The sequence below is a fragment of the Carettochelys insculpta genome, chromosome 4, assembly GCF_033958435.1.
Source record: "Carettochelys insculpta isolate YL-2023 chromosome 4, ASM3395843v1, whole genome shotgun sequence".
NCBI lineage: Eukaryota > Metazoa > Chordata > Testudines > Carettochelyidae > Carettochelys > Carettochelys insculpta.
The window spans coordinates 102,986,666-103,014,664 of NC_134140.1; the positions used below are offsets into that span (position 1 = coordinate 102,986,666).

Here is a 27,999-nt window from a genome sequence, read left to right on the forward strand (position 1 = left end):
AAATATTAGAGTAAGATTTTAGGGAACAGGACCTCAGCTAATCTGCTCCACTGAAGTCAGCAATGAGTAGAGTATGCCAATTCATACCAGCTCAGGATCTGATGGCCTTGTGTGTGAGGGTTTTGTTTGCTGATTAAGATGTCTGACTCAATATCTTTCAGAGTTTTTATAATAAGCGATTAATAAAGTTTTGCTCCAAAAGCTTAAGAGTTTTAGTTGACTGACTTTTAGCTCTCCAGGAAATTCTTTCTTACAAGGTCTGTCAGGTGAAATTTGACTCAGAAAGTAGGTTTTGCAAAAACCAACATTTACAGCATGTAAGCACCAAAGAAATGTTTCTATAAGCATGAATAATTCCTTTTGAAAATAAGTTTTTCTTATGAGCTGATAAATATATTCCCCTGCAGTGCAGGTAAAATGTCCATTGCAGCATTTAGTACATGAGAATCTGAATTGAAGATGACTGTAAACAACATGAAATATGTTGGATGTTTCGCCCTCTGTGGACTAATCCTAGCAAGTTGTCAAAAGTAAGAGCAGCATAAAAAAGAAATTAGATGTTTTAGTGTGGTTGGCTTTAATAACTGGACCCTTAGCTTTAAAAAATAGCTCGTCCCCAGATCAAGACGACTTAGGAGCATGGTTTTTCAGAGGGTTTTACACTCTGCCTGTTGTGAAAATCAGACCTCAAGGTGTCAATTTGAGCAGCTAAAAGTACTCGCCACGTTTGAAAATTTAATCCGAGAGATGTTGTTTGTAACATAGCTGAGGATTATTACAGATATATCTTCAGAGGCACTGTCAGTTTTTTAACAACATTTGTAAATATATTCTTAACTAATAACATTAAAAGATTGTTAGTATGTTCTTGTCAGATGATTTGCTGCATAACAGTAATGTTTCTGCACAGGTCCTGGTGCTACTCAGAGTTCTCTCATGCCTTCTGGGATTCCATCCTCTTTTCAAGGACCATGTCCGCCACCACCAACACAGCAGCAAATGGCCCTGCCACCTGGATCTCAGCTTCCTCCAGCACCAGCAAATAATATCAATAGTGTTTGCTCTTCACCTTCACTTCCTCCAGTAGCTATGCAGGATGGGACCCCTGGATCTCTCCTGCCAAATGCCACCGTGCAGCAGATACCAGGGCAACCTCCACCGCCAGGATATCACCCTCAGCATGGTAAATATGGGGGTTTGATTTCTTGTTAAAAACACATTTAAATATTGTGCGTTAGACCTGATGCCATCTCTTGAGTAAAGCTGAAACAAAAAGGTGCATTTTCACTTTTGACTTGTAGGGTCTAATCAGTCATGGGACACATTGCTGACTACACCACAGCAGCCATATGCAGGAGACGCTTTGATACCTTGCTGTGTCATGCCTAATTTTAGGCTCGTCTGTTAGTGAACCACTTAATTACACTTGCAAAGTCAGATGAGAGCCTGATGGAAAGTCCAGATGTATCATATTCTAAAACTATGCTGTGCCCTCTTTTGGAGGGAGGAGAGAAATTGAGCTGAAAAGCCGTTTGTTTTTGTTTTGTTTTTTTTAAATTAATATATACAGTTTCTGGAAGATTTTCAGATTCTCTCGTAACGCCCCTTCCCCCATGCAGCCCATTTTGCATGAAGCAGGAAGTGCACTGTGTTTCATTTCAGTAAGATTTGCATGGCAAGGTAAAATTCCCAGAGATTGACTGGAACAGTGTAAGAGCTTCATAACAGAGTTTAAATACTTTTAACTTGACTAATGGGTTTTTATCATCCTGCAGCCAACTATGGCCCTCAGATGGCAGGCCCTCAGCTCTCTTATCCTGGTGCTTTTCCTGGCGGTCCAGGACAGCTCACTGGTCCACAGCAGAGAAAGCTTGATCCGGACTCCATCCCAAGCCCAGTAAGTCACAAAGCCTTTAGTTTTTAGTGAAGTGCTTCCATATTAGAATGTGACAAAGAAATATCAAAGCTAGCTTTATGTTTTTGTGTTGTTGGGTGTTTTAGACTTCTAAAATGTTCTGTGCTGCATGATTCATAGAATATTTTCATAATGTGATCTAATGATTTAATTGTGTGGGTTTTTTTTTGTTGTCAATTTCAGATAAAGTGACAGTATGTGTAGCTTTAGTGGCATTTTTGGAAAATTCCCATACATTTTGATTGGCTTTCTATTCTGCTAATTTACTGCTTTTTTGAATGTGATTCAGCCACTGTAATATTACAGTATGATGCCCTTCAACAACACTTGAAGTGTTCCTAGGGATTCACTCATACAATTAGAACTCCACAAATAAACCACCATCTCCTGTTACTTCAGGAAGATCTAAAACGTTAATTGCATCTGAAATACTGTCATCTGAGTTAAATAGCTAGAAGATCACCCAAATATTCATTGGGGATCTGTAAATAATAGACAGTGAAGCTGTAGGATGTGCAGACCTATTCTACTGTTCAATTGAAAAGTTTGCCCAAGGACATTTTTACTGATTTTTTTTTTCCCCTCCTCCCCCCTACTCTTTCTTTTACATTATTGAAGGCAGGGGAATTACTATTTACATCAAATTAGAATAAGTCCCTGTAATATTAAGGAAAAAGTACAAAAAGGTTAGAAATGTATATAATCTCTTGGCTGGTCATTGCCTCTGTTCTTAGTAATTGGTAGCTGCATGAATTATTATAAGGTTTCACACTCATTTAGCAATGTATTACGCTCAAAGATCCCTTTGACTATCCAGTATCACTGACAACAACCCTGTGGAATATAACCTTGCACAGATAATTGGACTGTTTAGTTTCCCAATTTTATATATTATGTAATTACGCTTATATATTACGTAATTATGCTTTTTACCGTCCTTCCATAATAAAGGAACATCTATTCTTTGCTGTTTGACACATCTTAATACCGCTATGTCAATGACTTATTTCAGGAGCCCTCTCTCTGCTCTGTCAGCAATGTAACATGTAAGCAACTGAACACATTTATGGACTTTAAAGTCTTCCACCAGTGTTGTCCTAGTTTCGCTTTGCTTGGGAAAGCCAACAAACTGAGGCCAATATTGGACCAGAGGTGGGGGAAACAGGTTTCAAAGCTGAGGGGCCTTTGCTGAAGGTGTACTGCGAGGTGACGTGCACCCCTGTGTTTGAGTGGGACTCTAGCTCTTGCCCCTGTGCTGATCGCAACTCTGAAAGTACAGGGAAACAAGATGCAGAAATGTGACTTGCTGACAAGGACATTGTTACTTGCTGAAGAACAGAGAATTAATATGGGAATGAAGATTCAAACTTGGGGTTTCCTGTTTCATCCTGCTGTACCTAAAGCACACTTGTTAATTTAGGTGCTTACAAAAGTGAACTGTGTGCTACATATTCTGTCTAGGGATATTAATTCCGGTAACTATTAAGCATGAGGCTTTTTGGTGTGCTTACCCATTAACCAGCCCTTGCCAGAGAGCTCTGGTAGTGCTAGCCATACTGGGCTAGGGCAGCCCTGGCCACAGAGGTATTGGTGGGCCAGGCAGCAGTAACTCATGGCCATGGCAGGACAGACAGTGGGACCTCACAGCTGTGGCTGCACTGGGGCTAGGTGTTAGCCCCTGAGTTATTAACTGGTTCACCATTTTAACATCCCTAATTCTGTCCATAGTATTTTTTTTTAAACTAGCATAAACTAGTAAGAGAAGTAAGACTTTTCTAGATGGCAGTTTGCTACTTTTTGCATTTTTAATTGCATATCAGACTGAAGTTAATTTTTTTCTAAATCTCAGATGAAACTGCTGGACTCCATTATCAGTTACTAATTTAAGACATTTGTGTTTCTTGACTGACATACATTTTGAGGTTGTAGCGCTACTGTGAGAATCATTGACACATGCGTGATAAATTGTGCTGTGCGCTTGAATGCTTTGTTCCATGGAGTGCAAAATTATAAGAACCTCCATACTGAGTCAGACCAAAGGTCCTTGTAGCTCAGTATTCTGTCTTCCAACAGTGGTCACTGCCAGTTGTCTCAGAGGAGAGAATAGAACAGGTGATCCTTCCCCTGTCTCTCATTCCCAGGTTCTGACAAACAGAGGTTAGGGACATTATTCCTCCCCATCCTGGCTAGCAGCCATTGATGGACAGATCTGCCATGAACTTACCTAGCCCTTTTTTGAAACTTGTTAAAATCATGGTCTTCACAACGTCCTCTGACAAAAAGTCCCACAGGTCGGTTGTGTGATGAAATACGTCTGTTGTACGTCTGCTACCCATTAATGTCATTTGGCGACTCCTACTTCTTGTGTTATAGGAACAGGTAAATAACTTTTCCCTATTTATTTTCTCAACACCAGTCATGATTTTATAGACCTCTGTCATATCCCCACTTAGTCCCCTCTTTTCTAGAATGGAAAGTCAGTCTTTTTAACCTCTCTTCATACGGCAGCCGTTCCAAACCCCCTAATGTATATTATTTGTGCTGTGTCCATCCATCTGTCTGTCTGGGCAAGGTTCTCCTGTCTTATCCTCCACCGGTCCCAGCTCCTTCCCCAGCCAACGCAGGGCCTGACCCAGCCCCTCAACAGATTCCTCCCCCGCACTTTGCCAGCCCCTCCCCTGGCCAGTGCAGGGCCCAGTCCAGCCCCCTGACAGACCCCCACTCCCTTGGACCATGCCAGCTCCTCCCACAACACAGCTTCCTCCACACATGCCAGCTCCAGCCCCTCCCCCAGCCAGCGTGGGGCCTCGTCCAGCCCCCAGCAGAGCCCCTCTCACAGTCAGCGCAGGGCCCAGCCCACTGTCTTCAATGAAGACCCCCATTGCCCCTGCACCAGTGCAGGGCCTATACAACAAGTTTCTGTCCAGAACTTTCTTCCAGCACAGCTTCTGCTAGCAAGTGGAGCTGCAGCAGGGCCTCTTGTACCATGGATTTACGTAGCGGTAACAAGATATTCTCTGTCTTATTCCCTATCCCTTTTTTACTGATTCTTAACATTCTGTTTGCTTTTCTGACTGCTGCAGCACATTGAGTGGGTGATTTCAGAGGGCTATCCACAATGACTCCAAGATCTCTCTCGAGTGGTGAAAGCAAGTTTACTCATCATTTTGTATTTATATTTAGGGTTCTCTTTTCTCATATGCATTACTTTGCATTTATCATTATTAAAACTCACTTGCCTTTTTGTGCCCAATCACCTAGTTTTTTGAGATCCTTTTGAAGCTCTTCACAATCTACTTTGTACTTAATGTTCTTGAGCCTTTTGTATCATCTGCAAATGTTGTACCTCACTATTTACCCTTTTCTCCAGTTTGTTTATGAATATATTGAATAGGATTGGTCCTGGTGCAGACTCTTCAGGGACATTACTAGTAATCCCTCCCCCTTTCTGACCATTTATTCCTACCCTTTGTTTCCTGCATTTCATAGAATCATACAACACTAGGACTGGAAGGAACCTCAAGAGGCCATCGAGTCCTGCCCCCTGCCCCAATGGCAGGACCAAGTACTATCTAAACCATCCCTGATAGACATCTGTCTAACCTGTTCTTAAATATCTCTAGTGATGGAGATTCCACAACCTCCCTTGGCAATTTATTCCACTGTTTGGCCACCCTGACAGTTAGGAACTTTTTCCTAATGTCCAACCCAAACCTCCCTTGCTGCAGTTTAAAGAACATGTGTTCCGGGTGAGGCTTGAACTCACAGCCTTGGCATTGTTCTGCTGCATATGTACTGCGTACTAACCCCTTCTGCTAGTGGAGCCCTTAACAACTTTCTACCTCTCTGTTTACCAGAGATAGTGGTATTCCTTCCACTGGGCTGAGAATATAAACTGAGGATAAATATTGACTATATGGAGATACACATCTTATAGAGCTGAAAGGGACCTTGGGAGGTCATTGAGACCAGTTCCCTTCCCTACTGGCAGGGCCAAACACCACTCTTGATGGATTTTTTTTTTTTTTTAATCTATTTACGCCAGGTTCCTCAATGGCCTTCTGGAGGCTAGAACTTGCAACCCTCAGTTCACTGACCTATCCCTCCCCCTGTTATATAGGCCTTACATGTTCATTCCCTGCTGAATCCACTTCAGTACTCAATAATTACAAAGGGACAGGCTAAAACTACAAAAACCCATCAACTTGTTTCAGCCTGGGATCGAACAGGGGGTCTTGCGGGTGAGGTGAATATGATAACCACTACACTATGGAAACCCTCTCACTTTGAAGTTGCAACTGGCCTCTTTACAACCAGTTATCTAACCAGTTATCAGTCCATAGGAGGACCTTCCCTCTTATCCCATGACAGCTTACTTTACTTGAGAACCTTTAGGGAGGGACTTTGTCAGAGGCTTATTGGAAATTCATTCCATGAACACTCTGACAACAACTTGCACTTAATTCAAGGAGGAATACTTTTTTTTTTTTTCATTTACTAGAATTGCAGTGTTACTGTGATCCAGTGTCCTAGTTCTTTACTTTTCAATATCTTCAAGAAGTTAGAAGTAGCCTAAACTTTCCCACTTTCTGCACATTTATACCCCTGAAATATGTGCAGTATTTTGACTTGGACTTAAATGCATGTATCTCTAAGCTCAAAAATGTTAAAGGATATGATTTCAAAATCTCCTAAGCCATTTGGGAACACAAGTCGTTCTCCTGAGTCACTTTTGCCCAGATTCTCAATAACATTTTGACTCCTTGTTCACCCTGGAAATTTGGAGCCTAAATATCTTGGAAGATCTGGGTTTTAGGCACCTGAGGTGAACAGACAGCTGCACTATTGACTATCCTTCTGTAGAATCTTATTTATGTTTTCATGTGGAAGAATTTATGTTAAAGAAGTATATTGTTAGTACTCCATGAGGTATTGTGTAACTGCTGGTGCAGGAGGCTAAAACTGCTCCCTTGATCAGTTCAGACTTCACTTGGGTGGTCTTCAGACATGGATGAAGATGACATGTAATAGTTGATACTGAAGAGAAGGAACCATAAGGGAAGAGGCTCTCTGTTGCTCACTTCAGATGTAATGAAGTGTGACAAACTATTATTTTTAAAATAGAAGTGTTTTTATGACTTCAAGTATAGGCATTACCTTTAATTGGTAAGTCATGGGGCTTTCTGGAGAATGGTGAGATAACATGTTGAATTCTATCTAAAACACTTCCTTGGAATAAATCTGATGTCTCGGTTCAGTTATCCTTAGAAATAAACAGCCTTGACAGTGACAGCAATGTTAAAAAAAGGTTGTTAGATGGTTTGTTTTACCAGCACAGTAAGGCTGAGAATGACGTGTTTGAAAGAAAAGAGATCAGGGACAGTGAATGTACAGAACAAAGAGCTAATTGAAAATAAGGGATGAGTATCTCCATGTAAATGAGTGTTATGTTTATATTATAAAATTACAGTAGTATTGCTTGCTGAATACTTTTTATGTATAGCCAATGCTGATTAGGTTTTCATACAAATGTTGAAGATTCATCTGTCCTCTGACAACATCTGTGAAATGCAGTGTCTGTTCTTTCTCAGCAGCTAGGTCCAGGAATAATGATATATCGAGGTCAGTTAACTCTTGAGAGTACAGTTTCATGCATATTTGTATAGATCTCAGTCTGAAAAAGTTTCACTTTCTTCATCTAATGGACTTTTTTGGAATAAACAATCTTTTTTCCCACTTGTGTAAGTAGCTAGCAACAGATACACAAATTGAAGAGGTAGAGAGGAAGTCAAGCAAACAGAAGACTACAACCAGCGGTCTAAGGAACATATTTGAAGCTAAAAGGGCAATACAGGAACGGTGTAGCTATTTAAAGGAACGGAGTTAGTTACAATGAGAAAGGTTCTAAATGGATTGTTTCCAAGATTTTTTTGCAGTGTATTGGGGGTATCTTTTGAACCATGTTCAGTAGGCTATTTAGGGATGTATTGCCTTTACAGTAGTCCTTTGGGCTATGCAAGGAGAACACAACCCTTGCATATCCCAAATTTTGTGTAAGTCAAGGGGGTTTGGGTGGTGGTTTGGGGCCAAGGGGTTAAGCTTGGGGTGGGTTAAGGCTGCAGGAGGTGGGAGGGTGGAGTTGAGCCGAGGCGTCTGGGGGTTGGAACTGGAGCTGTGGGGGTTGGAGTAGGGTCCGTGGGGGAGGTGGGCAGTGGGTTGGAGCCCGAGCCCTATGTGCCATGCTGGAAGCTGGAGCACAAGCCCCATGTGCAGCTGTAGTGCGCTAGGGGCTGGGAACCCCATGCGTGGGTTGGGGCTGAGCTGGAGCCTGCGGGGGGTGGTGCTGATCCTGGAGGTTGAGGGGAAAGGAGACTAAAACCCTTCTCCCCTGCCTTCCCAGTGTGGGGCTGCTGTCAGCTTGACAGCAGTGCTGCTCTGGGAAGTGGGTTTTATCCTACCTGGCTGTCCGCAGGGGTAGGCAGCTAGACAAGCTAAAAGCCTTCCCACTACCTTCCAAGAGAGGTGCCTAGCACTGCTGTGGAAAGAAGGGGGAAGGGGCTCTTAGCCTGCCTAGCTGCCTGCAGCTGTGGGAAGCTAGGCAGGCTGACAGCCATGTGTCTTCAAGTTGTGTGAAACTCATGTGAAAGCAAGTTTTGCACAACCTGAAGATGCATAAAGTGAGGGTTTACTGTATTTCTGCTGTCTGATAGCAGCTTCATGAGCCTCCCAAGACATGTTAAATTATAAGAGTAAGCTAAACTGCTATAAACCAGACTTAAACAAGGGTAAGAGTGTCCACACAATCTTCTCCAGTTCAGCTAAATGTGTTCAACAGAACCCCTTTTATATACATTTGCTCCACTTTGTATTTTAGGTGGGTTTGAAGAAGCAACTTGTGCTGATTTTGGTGTGTTGTGGCTACTTATTTCTGTGTCCTTCCCAGGGCAGATCTAAAACTTCATCCAGCTTGATAGGTAGCCTCCTGGAGACAGCCACTGCTGTAAAAGACCTGCTAGACCGTGGCGCTTCTGCTATTTTGTTGTTTAGGGAGAAAAGTCTCTCCCTTCAGTGGAGTAACAGCACCAAACTTTGAGAACTTCAAGAGGGGAGAACTTTGCTGAGATTGCACCCCTGTGAGTTTTCCTATAGTAGAGGGAAATGGGTTTGCCTGTCAGTCGGTTGTACTGTGACATCTCGATTTGCCCATCATTCAGATGCACTGACATTCTTGGTTTGCCCATCATTTAGATGTACTGTGGCAAAGTTCAGCCATGGGCTACTAGGAACCAAGAAGGGGCATAAAGTAGTTATGGACATAGATATATGTATGTTATTGTTTTGATCCTCTGTAGACAATACATGCTACAAAATACTCATACAATATGCACATCCATATAGGTATTGAATGCTAATTTGGTTACCTGGGGTGGTCCTTATTTTATTCCTCTGTATGAAAGTGAGGAAATGGATGCCTATTTTATGTTTTTCTCTTTACTCCTGATTCATCAGATTCAAGTAATTGAAAATGATAAGGCTTCCAGAGGAGGTCAGATCTATACCACAAATATCAGAGGCCAAGTCCCTCCTCTTGTCACCACGGATTGTGTAATCCAAGATCAAGGTAACTATGTGTGTGATCACTTCGAGTTCTTTACTAGGTGAAATGAAGTTAAAAATAAGTATCAACTGAAATTTTCAAATCTGGTTTCTTGAAGTTATGCCCCGAGTCCATATTTAGGCATCTAACAAGAGGTGATGGCAAAAGAGGTTTCAAAAACTCCACAAGCTCCTCCATCTCTCATTGATTTCAATGAAATATATGGTGGCTCAGCACTTCTGAAAAGATATATGCTGATTTCAAACTTGTGCCATAAATAACAGGCAAAACCCATTCAGTGTATCCTTAATGCTTCTGTTCTTTTCTATTGTTTTGTCATAAAACTTTTGCTAATGGTTCTTTTTGACCACACTATTTTAGATAGCCAAGTTTTACATGAACAGGCTGGAAGAGAAATTACAGTACTAAATGTTAATTGTTCAAAGCAGTGCCGTCACCATTACTGTATTTCCATGGCAGTGTTGCTAAGAACAAAATAGACAGAGAGCTGGAAAAAGACGTGCTTGTAGTGCAGAAGTATTCTGTGTACCAGAGTTGACTCAGGCACTTGAAACCTCAACCCTGCATACACCATAAACACATGCCTACTTTTACATTACTGAATGCTCTCATTGGCTTAGTTGACATTTGACTTTACTGAGGAGATTCTTGTACGTAGGTGTTTGCAGGTCTGCGGCCTTACTGTACTGTTTGAGGGCTGTCAGTCCAAAAGAAGCTAAGTGACTGACAGCTCCTCCAGTGTGGGCAGTGAGAATTTTGACATGTTCCCCTCCTCTGAGGATCTGGCCTTAGTACTGCCAGCTCTTTCGTAACGAAACACCGGAGCATCTAGCGTGGACAGGTAAACAAGCAGAATCTTTAACACAACAAGCAGTCACCTGAACGCAACCCTTTTCCTTAGTAGCATAATCAAAAACTACCCGAGAAGAACAGCAGCTCTGAGCCCTATTGTCTGCATGTGTCATAGTTCAGAATTACTTAACTTCATGGCCAGAGTCGCACACTTGAGGAGTAACTCACCTGGCTTTCCATGTGCTGCAGGACATTGTGTAGGAATATAGGCTGTACCATGCCCTAGAACTGCTGGGATCTATAATAAGCCTCAATTCTGAAATATGGGTGATGTTTAAGTCAAGCTTCTCATTTGAAATAAACTATCGGACTGGTTTAATTGTAGAAAATAGCGGGACTAGCCATAAGGATTTCTTTCCAAATTCATTAAGGAATCCTTTTCACCTTCCCCTGAATGCACACCACCATTCAAGAAAAATTTGGCCTTTTGGATGTGCAGAGGAAGGTAACAATGAAAGGAAACATGAAGCTTCACTGCTTAGTCCGTGGTGGAAGATAAGATTAAAAACACTGACTGTTGCTAAGTTTAACTTGTAGTTTACTGGCCAATTCTAGTCCCAAGGCTCAGACTGTATAGTCAGAGTACAAGCTTAGTTGCTGGGTTCAGTTTGTGTAGTTCCATCCATTTCCTTGTGGACAATCTGCAGGTCCCTCAAGTAGAGTGCTTGCTGATCTCAACTTCCACATGCATTTTGTGGTGGTAAAATTTGTGTATGGTATGACTCATGGCTTACCAATGTATGATTCTCTCTCATGGAAATTAAATGTATAGTACTATTAGCATAAATTCATTGACCTGTGTTTGGATGAAGTCTGCTTGGGTTAACCGTATAAGTACATATTCTATTTTTGGGGAGGGGAGGAGAGAAGAAACTCTTTTAAATAAAGAAGTCTCTTCTAAATAACCAGGAAGCAGAGTTCAGGCTGAACTTTTAAAAGGACTCAGATGCCCAGCTCCATGGGGTTCCTTTTAACATCTCAGCCACAATTGCCACACTGAATGTTTTGACTGGAGCATCAATAGCATACGCATGTCAGGAATAGTTGTTAATAATACTGCAACATATGTTGTGTGAAAGACACTGCCAAATACTGAAGGAGAAGAAGATTCCTGCCCCAGGGAACATGACACAGCTTTAGTATGCTGAAGTAGTGATGAGAGTGTATCAAGAAGAGGTAGTGGCCCCATGAAAGGAAAGTGTTCAGAAGCTCACATGGGAAGAGGAAGAAGCTTTGGCTAATATATTTATTTTATGTTCATTGTTTATGTTTGAATTATCACTTTGCATTGCTGATTTGGGTTTGCTGGGGTTTTTTCTCTTCCAGCCCCAATGTGTATGAGAATCCATGACTTTTTTTAAATACCTATTTTTATTTTAAATTAGGTACTGGCTTATTTTTAATTAGCCTATTTAAATTTAAGTATGAAATTGAAGCCTCTACTAAGGTCAAATTTTTAAGAATCTGTTTAAATCATTTAAATTTAAATTAAAATAATCCAGTCAAAATATGTGCCAAGTTTTAAAGAAAATCAAACCACTGGTGAAGTCGCTGCTTGGAGCACCTGGAACCAGAGTCTGTGGAAGTGGTAAACCCACAGTAGCCTCTTTTTGTAGGTGCAAGGAGGCAGCATTTTGTTGATTTCAATTTATTCAACTAGTTCAGTTCAGTTTTCAGTTTATTTGAAGTTAAATCAGTTCGAAGTTGGAAACAACCAGGAAAACTTGTTTTCCTCTTCTAATCTATGACTAAAAGATAGGTGTGAGTGGGTGAGATCTATTAGTTCTAAAATCTTGAGAGACATGGTGATTAGGAACAGTTCCACTCACTACCAACACTTTCTTGTCTAATAAATCATTTTAAAATGCAAATAATGAAAATGATAAACTTTTTTTCATATGTACCCAGCACATTAAACTTTGATTAATAAAAATGCTATTTTGACATTAATAGCAAGTACAATATTAATATCTACTATTTCTTTAATTTCTTTAATAAAAGAGTAATGGATATGCTGTATCCTCCTGATTAGCAAAAAGAAGCATCAAAATTAACATAAGGGCTGCGTTCAGCTGAAAATCAAATTTTCTGATTGTTACCAAGCAATGAAAATCAAATTTTCTTTAAGAAAATAATAACTGAAAAGTATAAATGAAGAACACAGTTAAAATTCATAGACTCATAGGACTGGAAGGGACCTCAAGAGGTCATCCAGTCCAGTTCCCTGCACTCATGAATTCACTCAGTTGATTGTTTAAATCAGGGTTTCCTGCTTGCTAATTTGACATGGGTGATTTAAACTGCACTGATTAAAATCAATCCACCCTACCTAACCCTGTCTCATGTTATGTTCTTTTAGGTAATGCCAGCCCACGGTATATCCGATGTACTGCATACTGCTTCCCATCCTCTTCAGACATGGCCAAACAAGCTCAGATTCCACTGGCTGCTATTATCAAGCCTTTTGCTGTTATTCCTCCAAATGAGGTAAGGGATCAAAAAATACCCATCCAACGTATCTGCTTCATGGTTTCTCATATTATGAATTTATGTGGCAGACTAAAAAGTTACAGGTGAGCAGCTACCTCCGCTGTGTCCTTAGCTTCTGCTCACTTGGCCATTGTTGCTACCATCATTGGAAATCCATGTGCATGTAGACCAAGGGTGAGCAATCAGTGGCCCATAGGTGAGACGTGGTTCATCAGGCTTAGCCCCGAGCAGGCCTCCATATGTTTTATTTGCCTGTGTGTTTGCAAGTGTGGTTGTTCTCAGTGCTGTTGGCTGCCGGGATCATCATTCCCAGCCAACAGGAGCTGTAGGAAGCAGCACAGACCGGAACTCTGCTTCCCGTAGCTCCGGTTGGCTGGGAATGGTGAACTGCAGCCAATGGAACCAGCCATACCTGCAGACATACAGGTAAATAAAGCATCTGGCGGCCTGTTGGGTCTTACTTGAACAGTTCCAGTAGAGTGGAGCAGAAAGGATTCTCATTATGGTAGTTTTACATACCCACAGAAATAACTACATTAAAATAAGATTATTAAGGTTATGAAGATAAATGCTCCCAAATTCAGAGATGCCAGAATTAAAGTGGTCTTTGCATCTTTATTTGTCCCTGTCATACTTATTCATTGTGAGACACACTCTGATGACATGATTACATAGTATTTGATTGATACTGACTCTTCAGTGCTTGACTTTACAACCTTAATGCTCTTTTGATTAAGTTTTCTGTGCTTTATTTCCTAAGTTTTTGAAAAAGCGAAGTACAAACAATGAAATTCCATCAGGTGGTATAGGTCATCAACAGGATTAAAAACCTTTAGGTCTGCCACTTGTGCTAGTGCAGTAAATGATAGCAGCATTAGGAGGATGCTGTTTATGTGGACGGGCAGAGAGATAAGTTGGACAGTTTGCCACTAGGCTTCCCAATTGCTTGCTCTTATCAAAGGAATGGTGAGACTCAGAAATGTTGAGTTCTATTCCAGGCGCTGGGTAGGCATTTGCTCTAATGGCACAGGTTCTTCTGCCTGTTCCCGCCAACCTGGCCATGTTCTAGTGAGGTCCCGTTCTCACTCCTGGCACCACGTTCCACTCTCTTTTCCTATCAAATTCACATCTCAGCTTGTCCAAGTTCCTCTCTTCAGCTTCTCATTGGAGCTGTCTCTCTGTCCAGGGTGGTCAAACGTTGGAATAAATTGCCTAGGGAGGTTGTGGAATCTCCATCTCTGGAGCTATTTAAGAAAAGGTTAGATAAAAGTCTGTCAGGGATGGTCTAGATAGTACTTGCTCCTGCCATGAGGGCAGGGAGCAGGACTCAATGACCTCTCAAGGTCCCTTCCAGTCCTAGCATTCTATGATTCTGATTCTCCCCAACCTTAAGTTACTGCAACTCCCACTGCCTGTCAGTGCTGATCTCACTCCTTAGTTTTCTGTTCCCTGTGGCTTCTTGTCCACAGCTCTTTGACCATCCAGTTCTATCCCCCCCATCCAGTTCCTCAGCAGACCTGTTGCTCTGACTCCTTAGTTCTTTTCCTCATTCTTGGAAACAGCTGAAATGTTCTGGCTGAAATTTTCCAGAAAGATTCAGCATGAGGTAGACACCCAGCATGAAAAATTCCAGCCTGACCAATTAAAGTTTGACAAGATATAAGCCACTGAAAACAGTGTCTTCTAGTGCAGGGGTGAGCAGTGTGTGGTGGGAGGGGGGCAGGGGAGCATGAAATGTCGAAAGGGGTGTGTGGTTTGATTGGCTGCTAGATCTCAGGCTCACCCATCTTATTAAAAACGTTGAAATATGTTACTGTTTTTATGTACGTGTAGTCACGTTTATATACTGATAAAGTTTTCTTATTCTACGTACTTATTTTCTTACATATGCCAGAAGGGCTTTTCTCCATATGAACATAACCAAAATTTCCATCAGTTTGGATTACATTAGATGGGTTGGGGGGGCCCTGCTAATCGCAGAGATGAAAAGTGGGGCCCAAAGTAAAAGACTTGCTCCCCACTTTTCTTGGGTGATGCCGAGCTCCCATCCTGTAATTGCTTAACTGCTCTGCTGGTGTTGCTGCTAAAATATGTAGCTCTGTTTGTAAGTCAAGATCACAGTTAAGATTCTAGATTCTTTCATGTGGAGAAAAACCTTACAAAAATCAATATAAATTTTTGTTTGAGTTGCTGCTTTCTGGTAATGAAGCCATATAGTTCCTTTACAAGGACTCCTCTCTCACTTTTGAATTGTGCCTTTAAATCTTTTTGCTCCTTTTTAGCCTTTTTACTTCACTATAAACAGTTAAAATGTTTGTGAGAGTATGTACGCATATGCTAATATGTTAGTCTCTCATCCAGTACTTTTTGGCTAGAACTAATAAAGCCAGGCAAGGCCATCCCAACCACTGTGCAGAACACACAGTTGCATCTGGTGCCATAACATTTGGGGCACCAAATTTCATGGTTTCCTAGGCAGTTGCGTGCTGCAGTGTGTAATGTTACAGGCTCAGGTGGTTGGCCCCATCCCCTGGCTGGCCCCCCATGCAGGCTGTGCCTAGCAGGGCTGTCCCAAAGTGGGGGGCACAGGGTATGGTACAACCCTCTTAAACCACCGTTGCCTCTCCCCACCTCTACTTTGCCTGCATTCCACCCCAACTCCACCCCTTCCCGTAAGCTCCTAAGCCCCTGCTCTGCCCTGACTCAGCAGAGTGGTGCAGCCTGGGGGTCTGGGACTGGCAGCGGGGATCAGGCCCATCCGACCACTGACCGATTGCGGGAGGCTGTGGAAAGCAGATCAACTCTCTCCCAGACCAATGTGCCCATGTCTTTGGAATATGGAGTATTTCACAGCTGAGCAGCATCAAGAGGATGAGGTGGAAAGTGAGACTCTCTCCCAGTAAGCTGCTGCTCGCTTTGACATGTGATGGTTTTTTGATAAGGAATTTTGTTTCGTTGGTTGTAGTTTCTCATTTGATTAACTGAAATGTCTCCTCTCTTGTGCAGTGTCTAAAACGCACAATGCAAGTAACCAACAAGTTTAATACTGTGGGATTTTTTAAGAAGCTCCATGTGTATTACTAGGACTCTGAGAACCATGGCTACAGAGTGACCATAAGCTGTTTCTGCAGGCTATCTCAGCCCACTAATTGTGTGTATGAGAGGGGGTGCGGGGGGCAAGAAGGCAGCTGCGTTGGGGGCCAGCAATTCATAAGGGCCCAGGGTTCCCAGCCGCTGGAACCACAGAAGAAGCAGTAGCCAGAGCCCTAGGCCCTTTAAATAAAACGCAGCCTAAACATGCTCTCCAGGCAGTGCTGAGGCCTGACTGCTTCCAGTCCTGCCCCTGCTGCCCAAGGCCCCCCCTTCTGGGAGCACAGAGCCACCCCACCGTTATCCAGAGGGCCAGCGAGCCTGTTGGCTCCCTTGAGAATCACTTATGTGACTTGGATCAGCTAAAGGATCTATAGTTCAAGTGTCAGATGAACTATAAAATTGATTTTGTTCACTAGGTCAATGGTGCAGTTGACATTTGGTTTCCTTTTAATACTGGTGATATAGAAAGATAGATTTGCATTATAATGACAAGAACTTTGAAAAGCAACATCCCCTGCATTGAGTCCAGCGTGATCAATATGTACTGTATATACCAAGCGTCACTGACATTAATAAAATAACACTTTAAAAGCTATGAACAAGGATTGGGTTCCCTCACTTGCTTAATAGACCTCTGGTTACAGCTGTGAAAGTAAATATATAAATTGTGATTTATTAGCATTTGTGGTTCTTTGAGAACCATTTATACTTCAGGATGAATTCAGAATGGGATATACTATTTGCCTGTTACACGGTTCTTTCTCAGTGGTCTCTGTTAACAAAGGAATTTTGAGATTTTTTTTTTATCTATACAATTAGGAATAAAACCTTGGCTATGTCTACACTAGCCAAAAACTTCGAAATGGCCATGCAAATGTCCATTTTGAAGTTTACTAATGAAGTGCTGAAATACATATTCAGTGCCTCATTAGCATGCGGGCGGCTGCGGCACTTCAAAATTGACGCAGCTCGCCGCCGCATGGCTTGTCCAGACGGGGCTTCTTTTCGAAAGGACCCCGCCTACTTCGAAGTCCCTTTATTCCTATGAGCAGATGGGTCCATCAGGTCTTTGCTTCCCTCATCACCATTGCCTCAGATCCCCACTTTCTCCTCCGTCACTGATCTCCACTTCTTTTTGACAAACAAAATGCCTCAAGTTTAGGTCTCTCTTTACTTGGCCAGTGGTCCAGGAGATGTAGAGGAGAGGTCACAGGTAGGCTATGAAGTAGAAGCCATGGGTTCCAGCACCTCAGTGACTGCTTTCTCTGAAATGCTTCCTGTTCTACATGCAGGTCCAGCTTAACAGAAGGAACTTCAGGGTCTCAGTGGATGATTAAGAGGATATAAGGTACTAGGTACTGAAGGGTATTTTGGGGAAGGGAAAGCATATATAGAGGGTTTTGTGGTACTCATTAATAAAAACAGAATCTGATTGCTGGCTTGTAAAATAAATATGGTACTCAGGGTTATTTATACGAGGAGATGAGGAGCATTTAAGTTGGATAGAGCCATCTGTTAAAGGCGTCTGTAATACAATGGTGACTGAGTATCCGGCAAAGGGTTGGGTACAAATTACAACTGAACTATTGTAGGGACAGGCTAAGCACAGAGAGAAGTTCTGTAGAATCATCAAGGAGACAGACTAAGGAGTTAAATAAAAACAGGCATTAGTCAAGGATAAAAAAATCTAAATGTCTGTATCCAATGTAAGAAGTTTAAATGCACAATTGAACAAACTAGCATGTCTTGCAGTGGACAAGGACCTTGATAGCACAGGCATTGCAGAATCTCAGTGGAATGATAAAAGCCAGTTAGACACTGCAATACCTGGTTATAAACTACATAGGGAAAACAGACCAGGCCAAAGAGGTAGGGGGATAGAGCTGTATCTATATCAGGGGCCACAAATCACAGCCACAGCAATTCCATGATCTGGCCAGTACCAATCCCAGCGTGTGAACCCCTGAAGTCCAGGGAAGTGTGTCTGTACCCTTCCCCCAAGCCCAACCCTTGCTCTGTCCGTGCCCCTCCCCTCCATTGCACCTCTTTCCTCAAGCCCCTTCTCCCCAAGGGATGCAGCTTTGGGGATTACCAGGTGCCTGGAGCAGAGCAGCTGCAGGGCTTGGCCTCCCCGCCTTAGTGGCTGAAGCCATGGGAAGGGAAGTGATGCAGCGGCCTCTGTGCTGCCCCATCCTCGTCTCCCAGGCCAGCCCAGTCAGTCTGCTTCATTGCTCTGCTCACACCTGCCCCAGGCAATAGGCTCCTTCAGCAGCAGCACAGAGCTCAGAGCCAGCAGCTGCTCTAGACGGGTTGTGCTACTGGCAGTGGTGGCAGCAGCTTCTGGGGAGTTTTAAGTTACATTTGGGATGGCAGGTCAGGCTGCGGGGAGTGCACAGGGCATCAGGTTGGGCTGGAGGGTGGGTGTACAGGGCAGCAGATCAGGCTCAGGGGGTGGGAGTGTACAGAGTGGCAGGAAGGGCTGGAGCACAGACACCCTGGCCTCCCTCCGAGCCCTGCCATACAGGGCTGCCCATTAGCTCATTAGGAGGATATGAGGACTGGCACTGGCCGTAAGGTAAATTGAGTTTGAGACCCCTGATCTAAAAGATTCCACAGAGCCTAGTGAGAGAGCAGTTCTGAGTAGAAATGAGCACATAACTAAATCTATGTACATTCAAATCCCAAATTCTAAACTTACAAATATTAATAGGGCCATACTACCAGCTTCAAAAAAAAATGGTGTGGGGGAAGCAAAATCTAACACACTTGTGATAATGGAAACTTCAGCTCTCCACATATAAACTACTACACAGTTTAGAGAAATAATTTTTCAGCTTTTCAGTGATGATTGAGCCAAACAGAAATCCTTCAAAATGTGGAAATCTGATCCCAGTGAAGCCAATAAATAAGAGTATAGGTTATAGCAGACAATAAGTAATAAAGAAATTAGAAGGGCCAAAGTGGATTTCTGAGAACAAGTGGGTAACCATGTGAAATACGAGAAGTTCTTTAAGCACATCAGAAGCAGGAAGCCTGCTGAAAAATTGGTGGATCTGCTGGATATGGGCTGTCCCAATTTCTATTCTCTCCCTCACCCCCCTCAGGTAGGCAGGTGGGAGTATATCCTAGTCGTTACAGCAGGCAGATGAGAGCCAGGACTCCTGGATTCTCTCAGCATTTTAAAGGAATAATTAAGGGAAATAAGAACATCGGTTGCAATGCCTCAGTCTTCGCTGCTAAGGATTAGGATAATACAGGTTGAACCTCTCTAATTCGAAACTCTCTCATCTGGCAAATTCCATAATCCAACATGATTTTAGTTAGCCGGATGACCACTTATCATGGCTGTGGCCAAGTTTCCCATGGTCCCATAAAGTTTGTTTCTGACTCTGCCTTCTGTGCTGTTATGTAGCTGTAACTTACATCTAAATGTCTTCTAAGAGCCCAGTAAGCAGTGACAGTATAGGTAATGTGGAGTAATTGGATAATTTAAAATGTAATAGATCACCAAGCCCAAGGGTTGCGAAGGTGCTCAAATGTGAACTAGGTGATCTGCTAACAGAAAATGTTAAATCCTCACTGAACGCTACCACTGATCCAGCAGATTGGAAGTCAGGAAATGTACATATAGGTAAAAGAGGTTCTAGACATGATCTGGGAATTGCAGATCAATAGGTCTTAATTCAGTATCTGGAAATTGATTGAAGGGATAATTAAAAACAGAATAACAGTTGGACTTCTTTCTCTCCTTGCCAGAAGGCTAGCTACTGTGGACATTACAGTATCTTATCTCGGGGAACTCCTTATTTATTATTTCTCAGACAAAACAGGTCTTTATCTTCAATATCCTCATTTGTATGATCTATGAAAAGTATTTGTGATGGTTCTTTTGAGTTTATTTGACTGGACTTATTTTTAGCTGGCACTGCTTTAGCAACAGATTTTAAAAATAAACGTAACTCCCTCAGTTATCATCCTAGACCAGGCCCTAAGTGAGTTTGTTTTGGAGATGTATGAATGTTTCCAAAGCCTGGATAAACCTTGTGATCTTTGTTTAATATTTAATGCCTCTTGCTATTAATATTATTTCAGTTAGACATATATTTTATATTTAAAAGGCAAATATTTGACAGTTATGAAAAATCATGAAGTTTTCAGTGTTTATAAGTATAGGTGTGGTTCAGCCTGTTTAAAGTTATTCTCTAATAACTCATGTGTTGTGCCCTGTTTCACGATACTTCCTAACTTTAGTATGACTTTATTAACAGAAATATTTGCTAGTTTTTAATTTTCTTCCTTTGAAAACAATAAATCCTCATGGTATTTAACAAGCTTACTACACCATTGCCATACTGATCTATAGTACATTAAGCAGATACTTGAACTCAGACCAGTAATATTGCAGTGGCATTGTCTGAGGAAAATCTTGAAATCAGGAATGATCTCCCATAAATGAAGAAACAGTTTCTGAGCTGGAAGAGGGTCTGGTTTTTCAATTAGAGAAATTTGGAGGAAGTTACTGGCCTCGATCTAGTTGGTCTGGAAGAAAAAGTCACGTTTGTGGAGATAAAAAGGATTAATAAATCAACTTGGAACCACACCATCCCCAGTAGCTTTACTTAGAAAGGTCATGTGTCAATGCTATTAAGCTAGAACAGTGGTTCTCAAAGTCTGTGTCCACAGACCACTACTAGTTCATGACCATCTTTCAATTGGCTGTGGGTTTGGAGCTTCCCCCCACTGTAACAGGGAGCCTGCCCTGGCTCCCAGCCCCATATGTTCCAGCTGCATATGTATATTTGTATTGTCCAGTAGATTAATATGAATAATTTTGTATTCAAGGTATTTAGAGATAAGCAAATGCATTTGGTCATCGTGGGTGGTTGGCTGGTTGTCTGCAGAAAGGTTTGCATTGAGTGGGGTGGGCCCTGGCCAAACAGTTGGCAAATCATGGTGGTAAGTGTCAAGTAAGGTGAGTAATAGTAACAGGCTATAAAGTAAGGCAAGAAGTATGTCATAAATGTCATCATTGTGTCAAGAGCAAATGTGTCATTCCTATAGCTTATTTTAAACTGCAAAGTAAACCTACAGTTTGATCATTAATTTCCCCCGATTGTCTCCCCTCTCTGGCATTCTTTCTGTTCTAAGTGGGCCTGTTTCTCTCATTGGCTTCATACAGTAATGTCTAGCTCTTTTATGTAATACTTTTCATCCATGGGTTTCAGTTTGACTGGTAAACTTCAAGTTTAAGCCAGCTTATGCTTTTTTGTTCATGTTGCGTAAACACTGTTGCTACGGTACAGTGCCTGTTCCCCTCCTATTTTTTCTAGGCCTTTGCAAAGAGCATGGAAAGCAGCCCATCTCCAGGGGTACTTTTGTTCAGCCACAGCAGCATCATTTTTAATTTTAGAAATTCCATATGCATAGTGTCATATCAGTTGCCTTTGGAGAAGCTAGCCAGCTTGTCACAGACCACTGCCAGGTTAGCTTGTCACAGGTCATTGTGTATTTTCATTGACTGCTCATTCCCACCTTTCTGCCTGGAAACTGAGGAGAATTCCCCCTTGTCCCTCAAAAAAAAATCACATCTCTTTCAATGCAGTCTCTGGCTTATCTTAGACAAGGTGGTAGATTTAATGCAAGCGTTTTGCTGTGCTCTGGAACGTAGAAGAACTGGAGTTCTGAGAGTCAAATATTCTATTGTTTTTCCAGCTAATGAAGTCTGAATAACTGTGCCCAAAAGGGACAGGATCTCTTATTGGTAGTGTTCCTCTAAACAGATATGATGCATGCAGAAAATTACAGTTCAGAGATTTATTAACACTATACACAATGCCAAAATCATAAACCATGAGACTGATGGAACAGACAGAATTCACATGACTAAACTGACCATGCTGTGAAGCTTTGTCGTAGCAGACAATAATAAGCTTAAGAAATCTTCCAAAGGACTGAAAGGAAAGTTGCCTATCTGGCTCTCTATCTGTTTATTTTAAAAGGTCATGCCCTGGGTCAGACCGGTTTATGTGACGGTGACTAGTGACTGCAGAAAGTGCTTGGGACATCACATCAAGAAGCTTTCCTCCAACATCACTGTTATTGAGAGTCTAATGCTAAAGCTTATATGTAGTCTCAGTTATTAACAGACTGTGACCTTTTCCTATATGCAGGAAATTAATCTGCAGTAGAGTTTAATTAACTCTTGGTTCAAGATCTCATTGCATAACTTGAATTCAAATGAAGGTATTGGTGATGCAGAAGCTTTCCTTCCCCCAGTCTCTTGACTAAAGATTACTTCTCTTACACTCTTCAGATTCCAGAATAAAGGCAACAGCAATGGAACCAGGACCATGTAACCTATGAGGGTGTCTGTTCATCTCCATTTTCCCTAGTCATAATCAATATCTGAGACTCTTGTTAAATTGTGAACGTTTCTAATGTTCCATTCTCGTCTTCTGATGGATAGCTGAAATCTCAAGCTGTTAGTGATGGCGTAGCTTCTTTAAGGGTATGTCTACACTACCAGAAAAATTGACCCGGTCACGGTGGAATAGAACCCATGAATCCTGGCTCCCAGCCTCCCTCGACCTGGTCAGGTTCGATCTTCCAGAGTTTGATTTTGCACGCCTAGTAGAGAAGCGCAAAATCAACTGCGGTTGGCAGTTGACCCCAATACACCTCAGTATTGCTAGGAGTAAGGGAGGTTGATGGGAAAGTTTCTTCCATTGACCTCCCTGTGTGTGGATGGCCATATAAGTAAATTGCAGATAATTTGATTCTAGATATGCAATTCTAGATGCGGCAATTGTGTATCTGCAGTCGACTTAACTCACTAATGTAGACCAAGCCTAAGTGAGATTAAAATCTAAGTCTTCCCTGACCTCAGGGACTGGTATATCAAGATCATTATTGTGGAGCTTCTTGTTAGCACTGAAGATGAGGGTAATCGAGTGTACTTGAATTTTGAAGAAAACCTTTGACAAGGATGCTCACCAAAGGTTCTTAAGGAAACTATGTGGTCATGGGGTAAGTGTGAAGACGTTCTCCTCGCTGATCAGTGACGGGTTACAATGGTCAGAAATGAAAGGATAGGAGGAAATGCTAAGTCTTCCAAGAATTTGTGCTGTTCAGTGTATTCATTAATGATCTGGAAGAGTGGCAAAATTTGCAGATAGTAGAACATTTTAAGTAATTGACTCTAAAACTCTAAATGGAATCTCAGAAAAATTGAGCAATTTTGAAGCAAAACGGTAGATGAAATTCAATGTTGATAAATGCAAAAGCAATGCACATTGGAGGGAAAAGATCCCAATAGCATGCCTATAATAATGGGGTTCTAAGTTAGCCAAATACCACTCAAGAAATATCTTGCACCCATTATGGATGGTTGTCTGAAAACTTCTGCTCATCTTCAGTGTAGCAGCAATCAAAAAGCCAAACAAAATGTTAGGTTACTTTTCTGAAAAGGATGAAGGAATAAATGGAAAATATAATGCCACTGTCTAAATCCATCTACACTAATGTTTGGAATATTGGGTGCAGTTCTGACTGCCCCATCTACAAAAGGAGGTAGTAAAACTGGAAAAGAGAACAGCAAAAAAGACGATCAAGCATTTGAAAGAGCATCCAAATGAGAGACTAAAAGTCTTAGGGCTCGTTAGCTTAGAAAAGTGATGATTGAAAGGGAAGTGTGGTATAAGAGAGGCCTATAAAATCATGGATGGTGTGGAAAACATGACTAGAGAAATTGAATTTACTCTTTCTCACTATCCAAAAACCAGGAGCTGAAATTCACAGGCAACAGATTTAATACAAACAAAAGGTGCTTTTTCATTTAATGTACAATTAACCAATACCATCCCTTACAAGAAATGTTGTGAGGGCCAAAAGTTTAGCCAGGTTCCAAAAAAATTGGGTAAGTTCATAGAGAATATGTCCATCAATGGCTATTAGTCAAAATGGTTAGGGAAGCAGCCCCATGCCTTGGGCAAGCCTAAATCTGTGACTGCTGGATGCAAGAAGGGGAGGGCATGAGTGGATCTTTCCAAAATTGTCCTGCTCAATATTTTCATCCTGAAGCTTTAGTACTGGCCATTGTTGGAGACAGGACACTAGGCAGGATGGACCATTGGTCTAACGCAATATGGCAGTTGTTTTGAGTGTTACTATTTATACACCTCATCTTCACAACAAATCTTGCTCCTGAGCAGAAGCCTGGAATAGAGTAGTGCTGGTCTTAGGGGGTTCGTTAACATGGCATGCCCTCTCCTCAGTCCCAGTTTGGGCATCACAAAAGGAACGGTGAGAATTATGGTCCTCACTCACTAAAATTATGTTAACTTCATTCATCTACTGGTTTGAGGACCGATGAGGGTGCAGAAGAGAACTCCCCGTTGAAGAAATTGGTATCTTTAAGACTATTTCGGATTGCTGTTTTTTTTGTTGTTGAAGTATAAAACAGGTGTTAGTATCCTTCCTAAGCTAAGGAGAGATGCATTGACTCAAACAGGTGAACAGTGGAATCGCCTATGCTAATCATAAGTTTTTCATGAAGTAAAATACCAAGTTTGTTTCCTGACAGACTATAAGGTCCTGTCTATAAATCAGAATGTTTTTCCTGTCATGATAAATCTAAGCAAACGGAACTGTTCAAAAGAGAGAATAGGAAATTGTGATATTAATAGTTACTAAGTAGCAATGGGTTGATATTTACATACTGTTTGGGTTACTGAGATTAAAATTGTTCAGTGTTTTTAAAGAGATAACCTGTAACTTAAGTAGAACAACCTTTGTCCCTGTGCACGTGAATGTTTCTGTGCAGACATCACCATTGGGAAAAGGGATAAGAGTCTCCTTCTTCACTTGCCAAAGTTGATCATAGCAACAGCAATAAATTAAACACTGTATCGTTGTGCAAACACTGACATTAAGCCTTAAGGGACATGATTCAGTTTCTAAGGTAACATTATACGTTATGAGCAGAGTGTGTGACACACCAGTTTTACTAGGCTCAAGAGGGACAGTTTCTAGCATTTGTTTTTAAAACTGAAACAATATTTGACCTATGTGCTTTTTTTTTTCTTTTTATTTATTACTCCACACTTCTTGCATCTTTTATCTGCTGATTTCATTATTTTTAAATCAGGGATGGGTGCTGCCACAAAAAATCCTAGATACCAGCAAAAGAAGGAAGAACTTATCCCTAACATCTATAGCATCCCCTTAACCAACTGGCTACTGCATCATGAGATCCAAGTTAATTTTTCATCCTTTCTGGAAAGACATTAAGAGCAGGGCTGATGGCCGCTGAGAGTCCAGGACATAGTGTGTGTGGGGCGGGGGAAGGTGGGGGTTGGACAAGAATGAAAGGAGATTGGCCAAGGGACTTCTCTCTTAGCACTGCTGGTACTGTGGCACTGGGCCCCCCTGCCTTAGCCAAGTGGAGCAGTGCTACCAGCACCTCCAAGGAGCCCAGGAACTCCATCCACTGCTGAAATAGCAGCGGTGGCTAGAGCTTCAGGCCCCCTTGAAAGTCTGGGCCCCAGGGCAACTGCCCCCACTTCACACCCCATTGGGAAGGCATGGGCATTAATGGCTGTTATGTACAGCCCTCTCCTTATGTGGCATCCAGTCCAGGTGAATTGGCACTTAGATTTACTTGCAAGCTTAAATTTGTGTTCTTCCAAACTAGAGGAGAACATTCCACAAGCAGTATGTGGAGTGTTGCTTGATTGCTATCTTAGAGTTAGTCCGCAGCCCATTTGAAATGGTAACAGCTGTATTTAACTGTCTTTGACCTTCATAACAGAATTAATCTGTTGTTTTCTGTTTGCACATGGGTTGAACCTGTGTTTCCAATTGCATGTGTTCCATTTTTCCTAGTTTACCAAGGACATGATAAATCTGTCTGAGGCAAACTGACACAGATATTTGCATAAAGCAGACCAACAATAGTTCAGCTTTGATTGTGAGGAGCCACTAGTGGTATTCATTGGCGCTTAAACTCTGAACCATTCTTTTGTCTTAGAAGTTCTTAGGGTCCATACGTAATGGTCTGCCTCAAATAAAATCCCATTTTGAAGAGAGAAGCACCTCATCTCGCTGCTTTAAATGACACTAAACCAAATATGTTTGCCAGTTTTGTACTGTGCAAGAATGGCTGTTTTCGGTGTGACAGAAATCAAAATTCTGTCTTGTGCTAAGTCCGATTTCTGTTCTATTGTGAATTTCCTGTAGCCATTGAATCTAGACTACATCCCTGTTACTTACTGCTCATCACTTCTCTATGCAAATGTCCTCAAATCTGCCTCTTTATCTTATTGTTACTTACTGTTCTGTATTATGTTAACTCCTGGGAGCCCCTGTCATGAACAGAACCTTGTCATGTTAGGCTGTGTCCAAAGAACAAAAAGACAATATCTGCTTTGAATTTTGATTGTTGAAAAGTGTTGACATTTTGAAGGGCTTGCCCCCCACAGTTTCTTGATTATCATCTCACATTCCAGTTTCACCCTCTCGCTTATATCACCCGCTAATCCTGACTGCTGACCTTCACTTGAGATGCTGCATGTCACTATATCCAAATAACAACCAGTGCTTCAAAGCTGAGATGTCCTTTGTTATTAACACTTAATTTACCTTGTTTAGCATCCATAGTCATAAGAATGTGTGGTGTCTTCCTTGGTATCAACACTGAGCATTTCAGTTTTGCTCTGTCCAGCTGGAACAATATTGTCTTTCTTTTCGGCTGGAAAAGGTGACTCACTAATAATACAAATAGCATATTAATGTTTCGTAACAATATACTATTTATGGGAAGAAGTTGCTTCACAATACTCTTTTGCACATTTTAACATATGAGCTTGCATCTCCTATTTCTTGGTGTATTATGCATCTGCATGTACGTTTTGGCCAGTTTAAGCCTATGCATGCATGCAGCCCATCAGAAAAGTTGGAGTTATGTCTAGGTAAAAACCTTATGGGCCTGGATCAGGCCCTGATGTGTTGGACTGGCTCAAGCCCTAAATTGCTTTAAATTAAATATCTCTAGGAATGGCGCCAAGAACACTGATAGCTATCAGCGTATAACAAACAACAAGAATGAGACCAAATTGGTTCTGGCTTCAGAAGGAATTTTGTCTGAGAGCTGTAGTAACAGTGCAAAAGGAAATGCTTGTCTTGACACTTTAATGACGATAAAGCCAATGTCAAACCCAAGGATTATTTGTTAACTGGTTAATCTTCCCCAAAAATAAATGGCTGTAGATGGGTTAAATGCTGTTGAGCTATGTACTCTGCTTCAATAACATATATTTAATTGCAGCAACAGGCCACAGAATTGAGTTTTAAAGTTCTGACTAATTATATTAAAATAACGTTTCACTTCTGCTGAACAACGTAAGGATGGTCAGACTGGGTCAGCCCAGTGATCCATGTGGCCAGTATCCGGTCTCTGATAGTGGCCACTGCCATTTGCTTCAGAGATAATGAACAGAACAGGGCAATTCTGGGTTATCTGTTCCTGGTCCTGGAGTCCCACCTTCTGGCAGTCAGAGGTTTAGGAACACCAAGAGCCATGGGGCTGTGTCACTGCTCTTTTTCACTAATAGCCATTTATGGAGCTGACTTCCATGAATTTGCCTCATTCTTCTTTAAACCCTGTTATACTTCTGGCCTTCACAACATCTCATGGGAGTTAGTTCCCTGGGCTAACTGTGCATTGTGTGAAATAATTCTTTAGTCTGTTTTAAGCTGTGCTGTACTACTTAACTGTGGATTTTGATTTTAGAGCACTTTTTTTGTCTTCCATAGTAAACTTTGTTCTCGGGTATGTCCCTTTTTTTTGGAAATGTCAGTTTATACAGTTTGGACCTACCTGGTCTGGAACCCTCGGGATCTGACCAGTCCTGAACAAGGGAGTTTGCTGAACCAAGGGAGGTCAAGTTCAACCCTCTCTCTGCTGATGGACTCTGAGCTCTCTGTGAGTCCATCAGCAGACCAGGCTGGGCTCCCCTCCTTTCTCCGTGCCCCT

At 41.8% G+C, this 27,999-nt stretch overlaps 1 protein-coding gene across 1 annotated transcript in view; it reads left to right on the forward strand.

Moving 5' to 3' along the window:
- The window catches only part of SEC24D (SEC24 homolog D, COPII coat complex component), a 99,602-nt gene that overhangs the window by 17,950 nt on the left and 53,653 nt on the right, over positions 1–27,999 (forward strand). The window contains exons 5-8 of the mRNA XM_074993400.1: positions 911–1,183; positions 1,776–1,897; positions 9,425–9,536; positions 12,745–12,872. Coding sequence (XP_074849501.1) covers positions 911–1,183; positions 1,776–1,897; positions 9,425–9,536; positions 12,745–12,872 — 635 coding nt within the window. The remainder of the gene's footprint in view (positions 1–910; positions 1,184–1,775; positions 1,898–9,424; positions 9,537–12,744; positions 12,873–27,999) is intronic.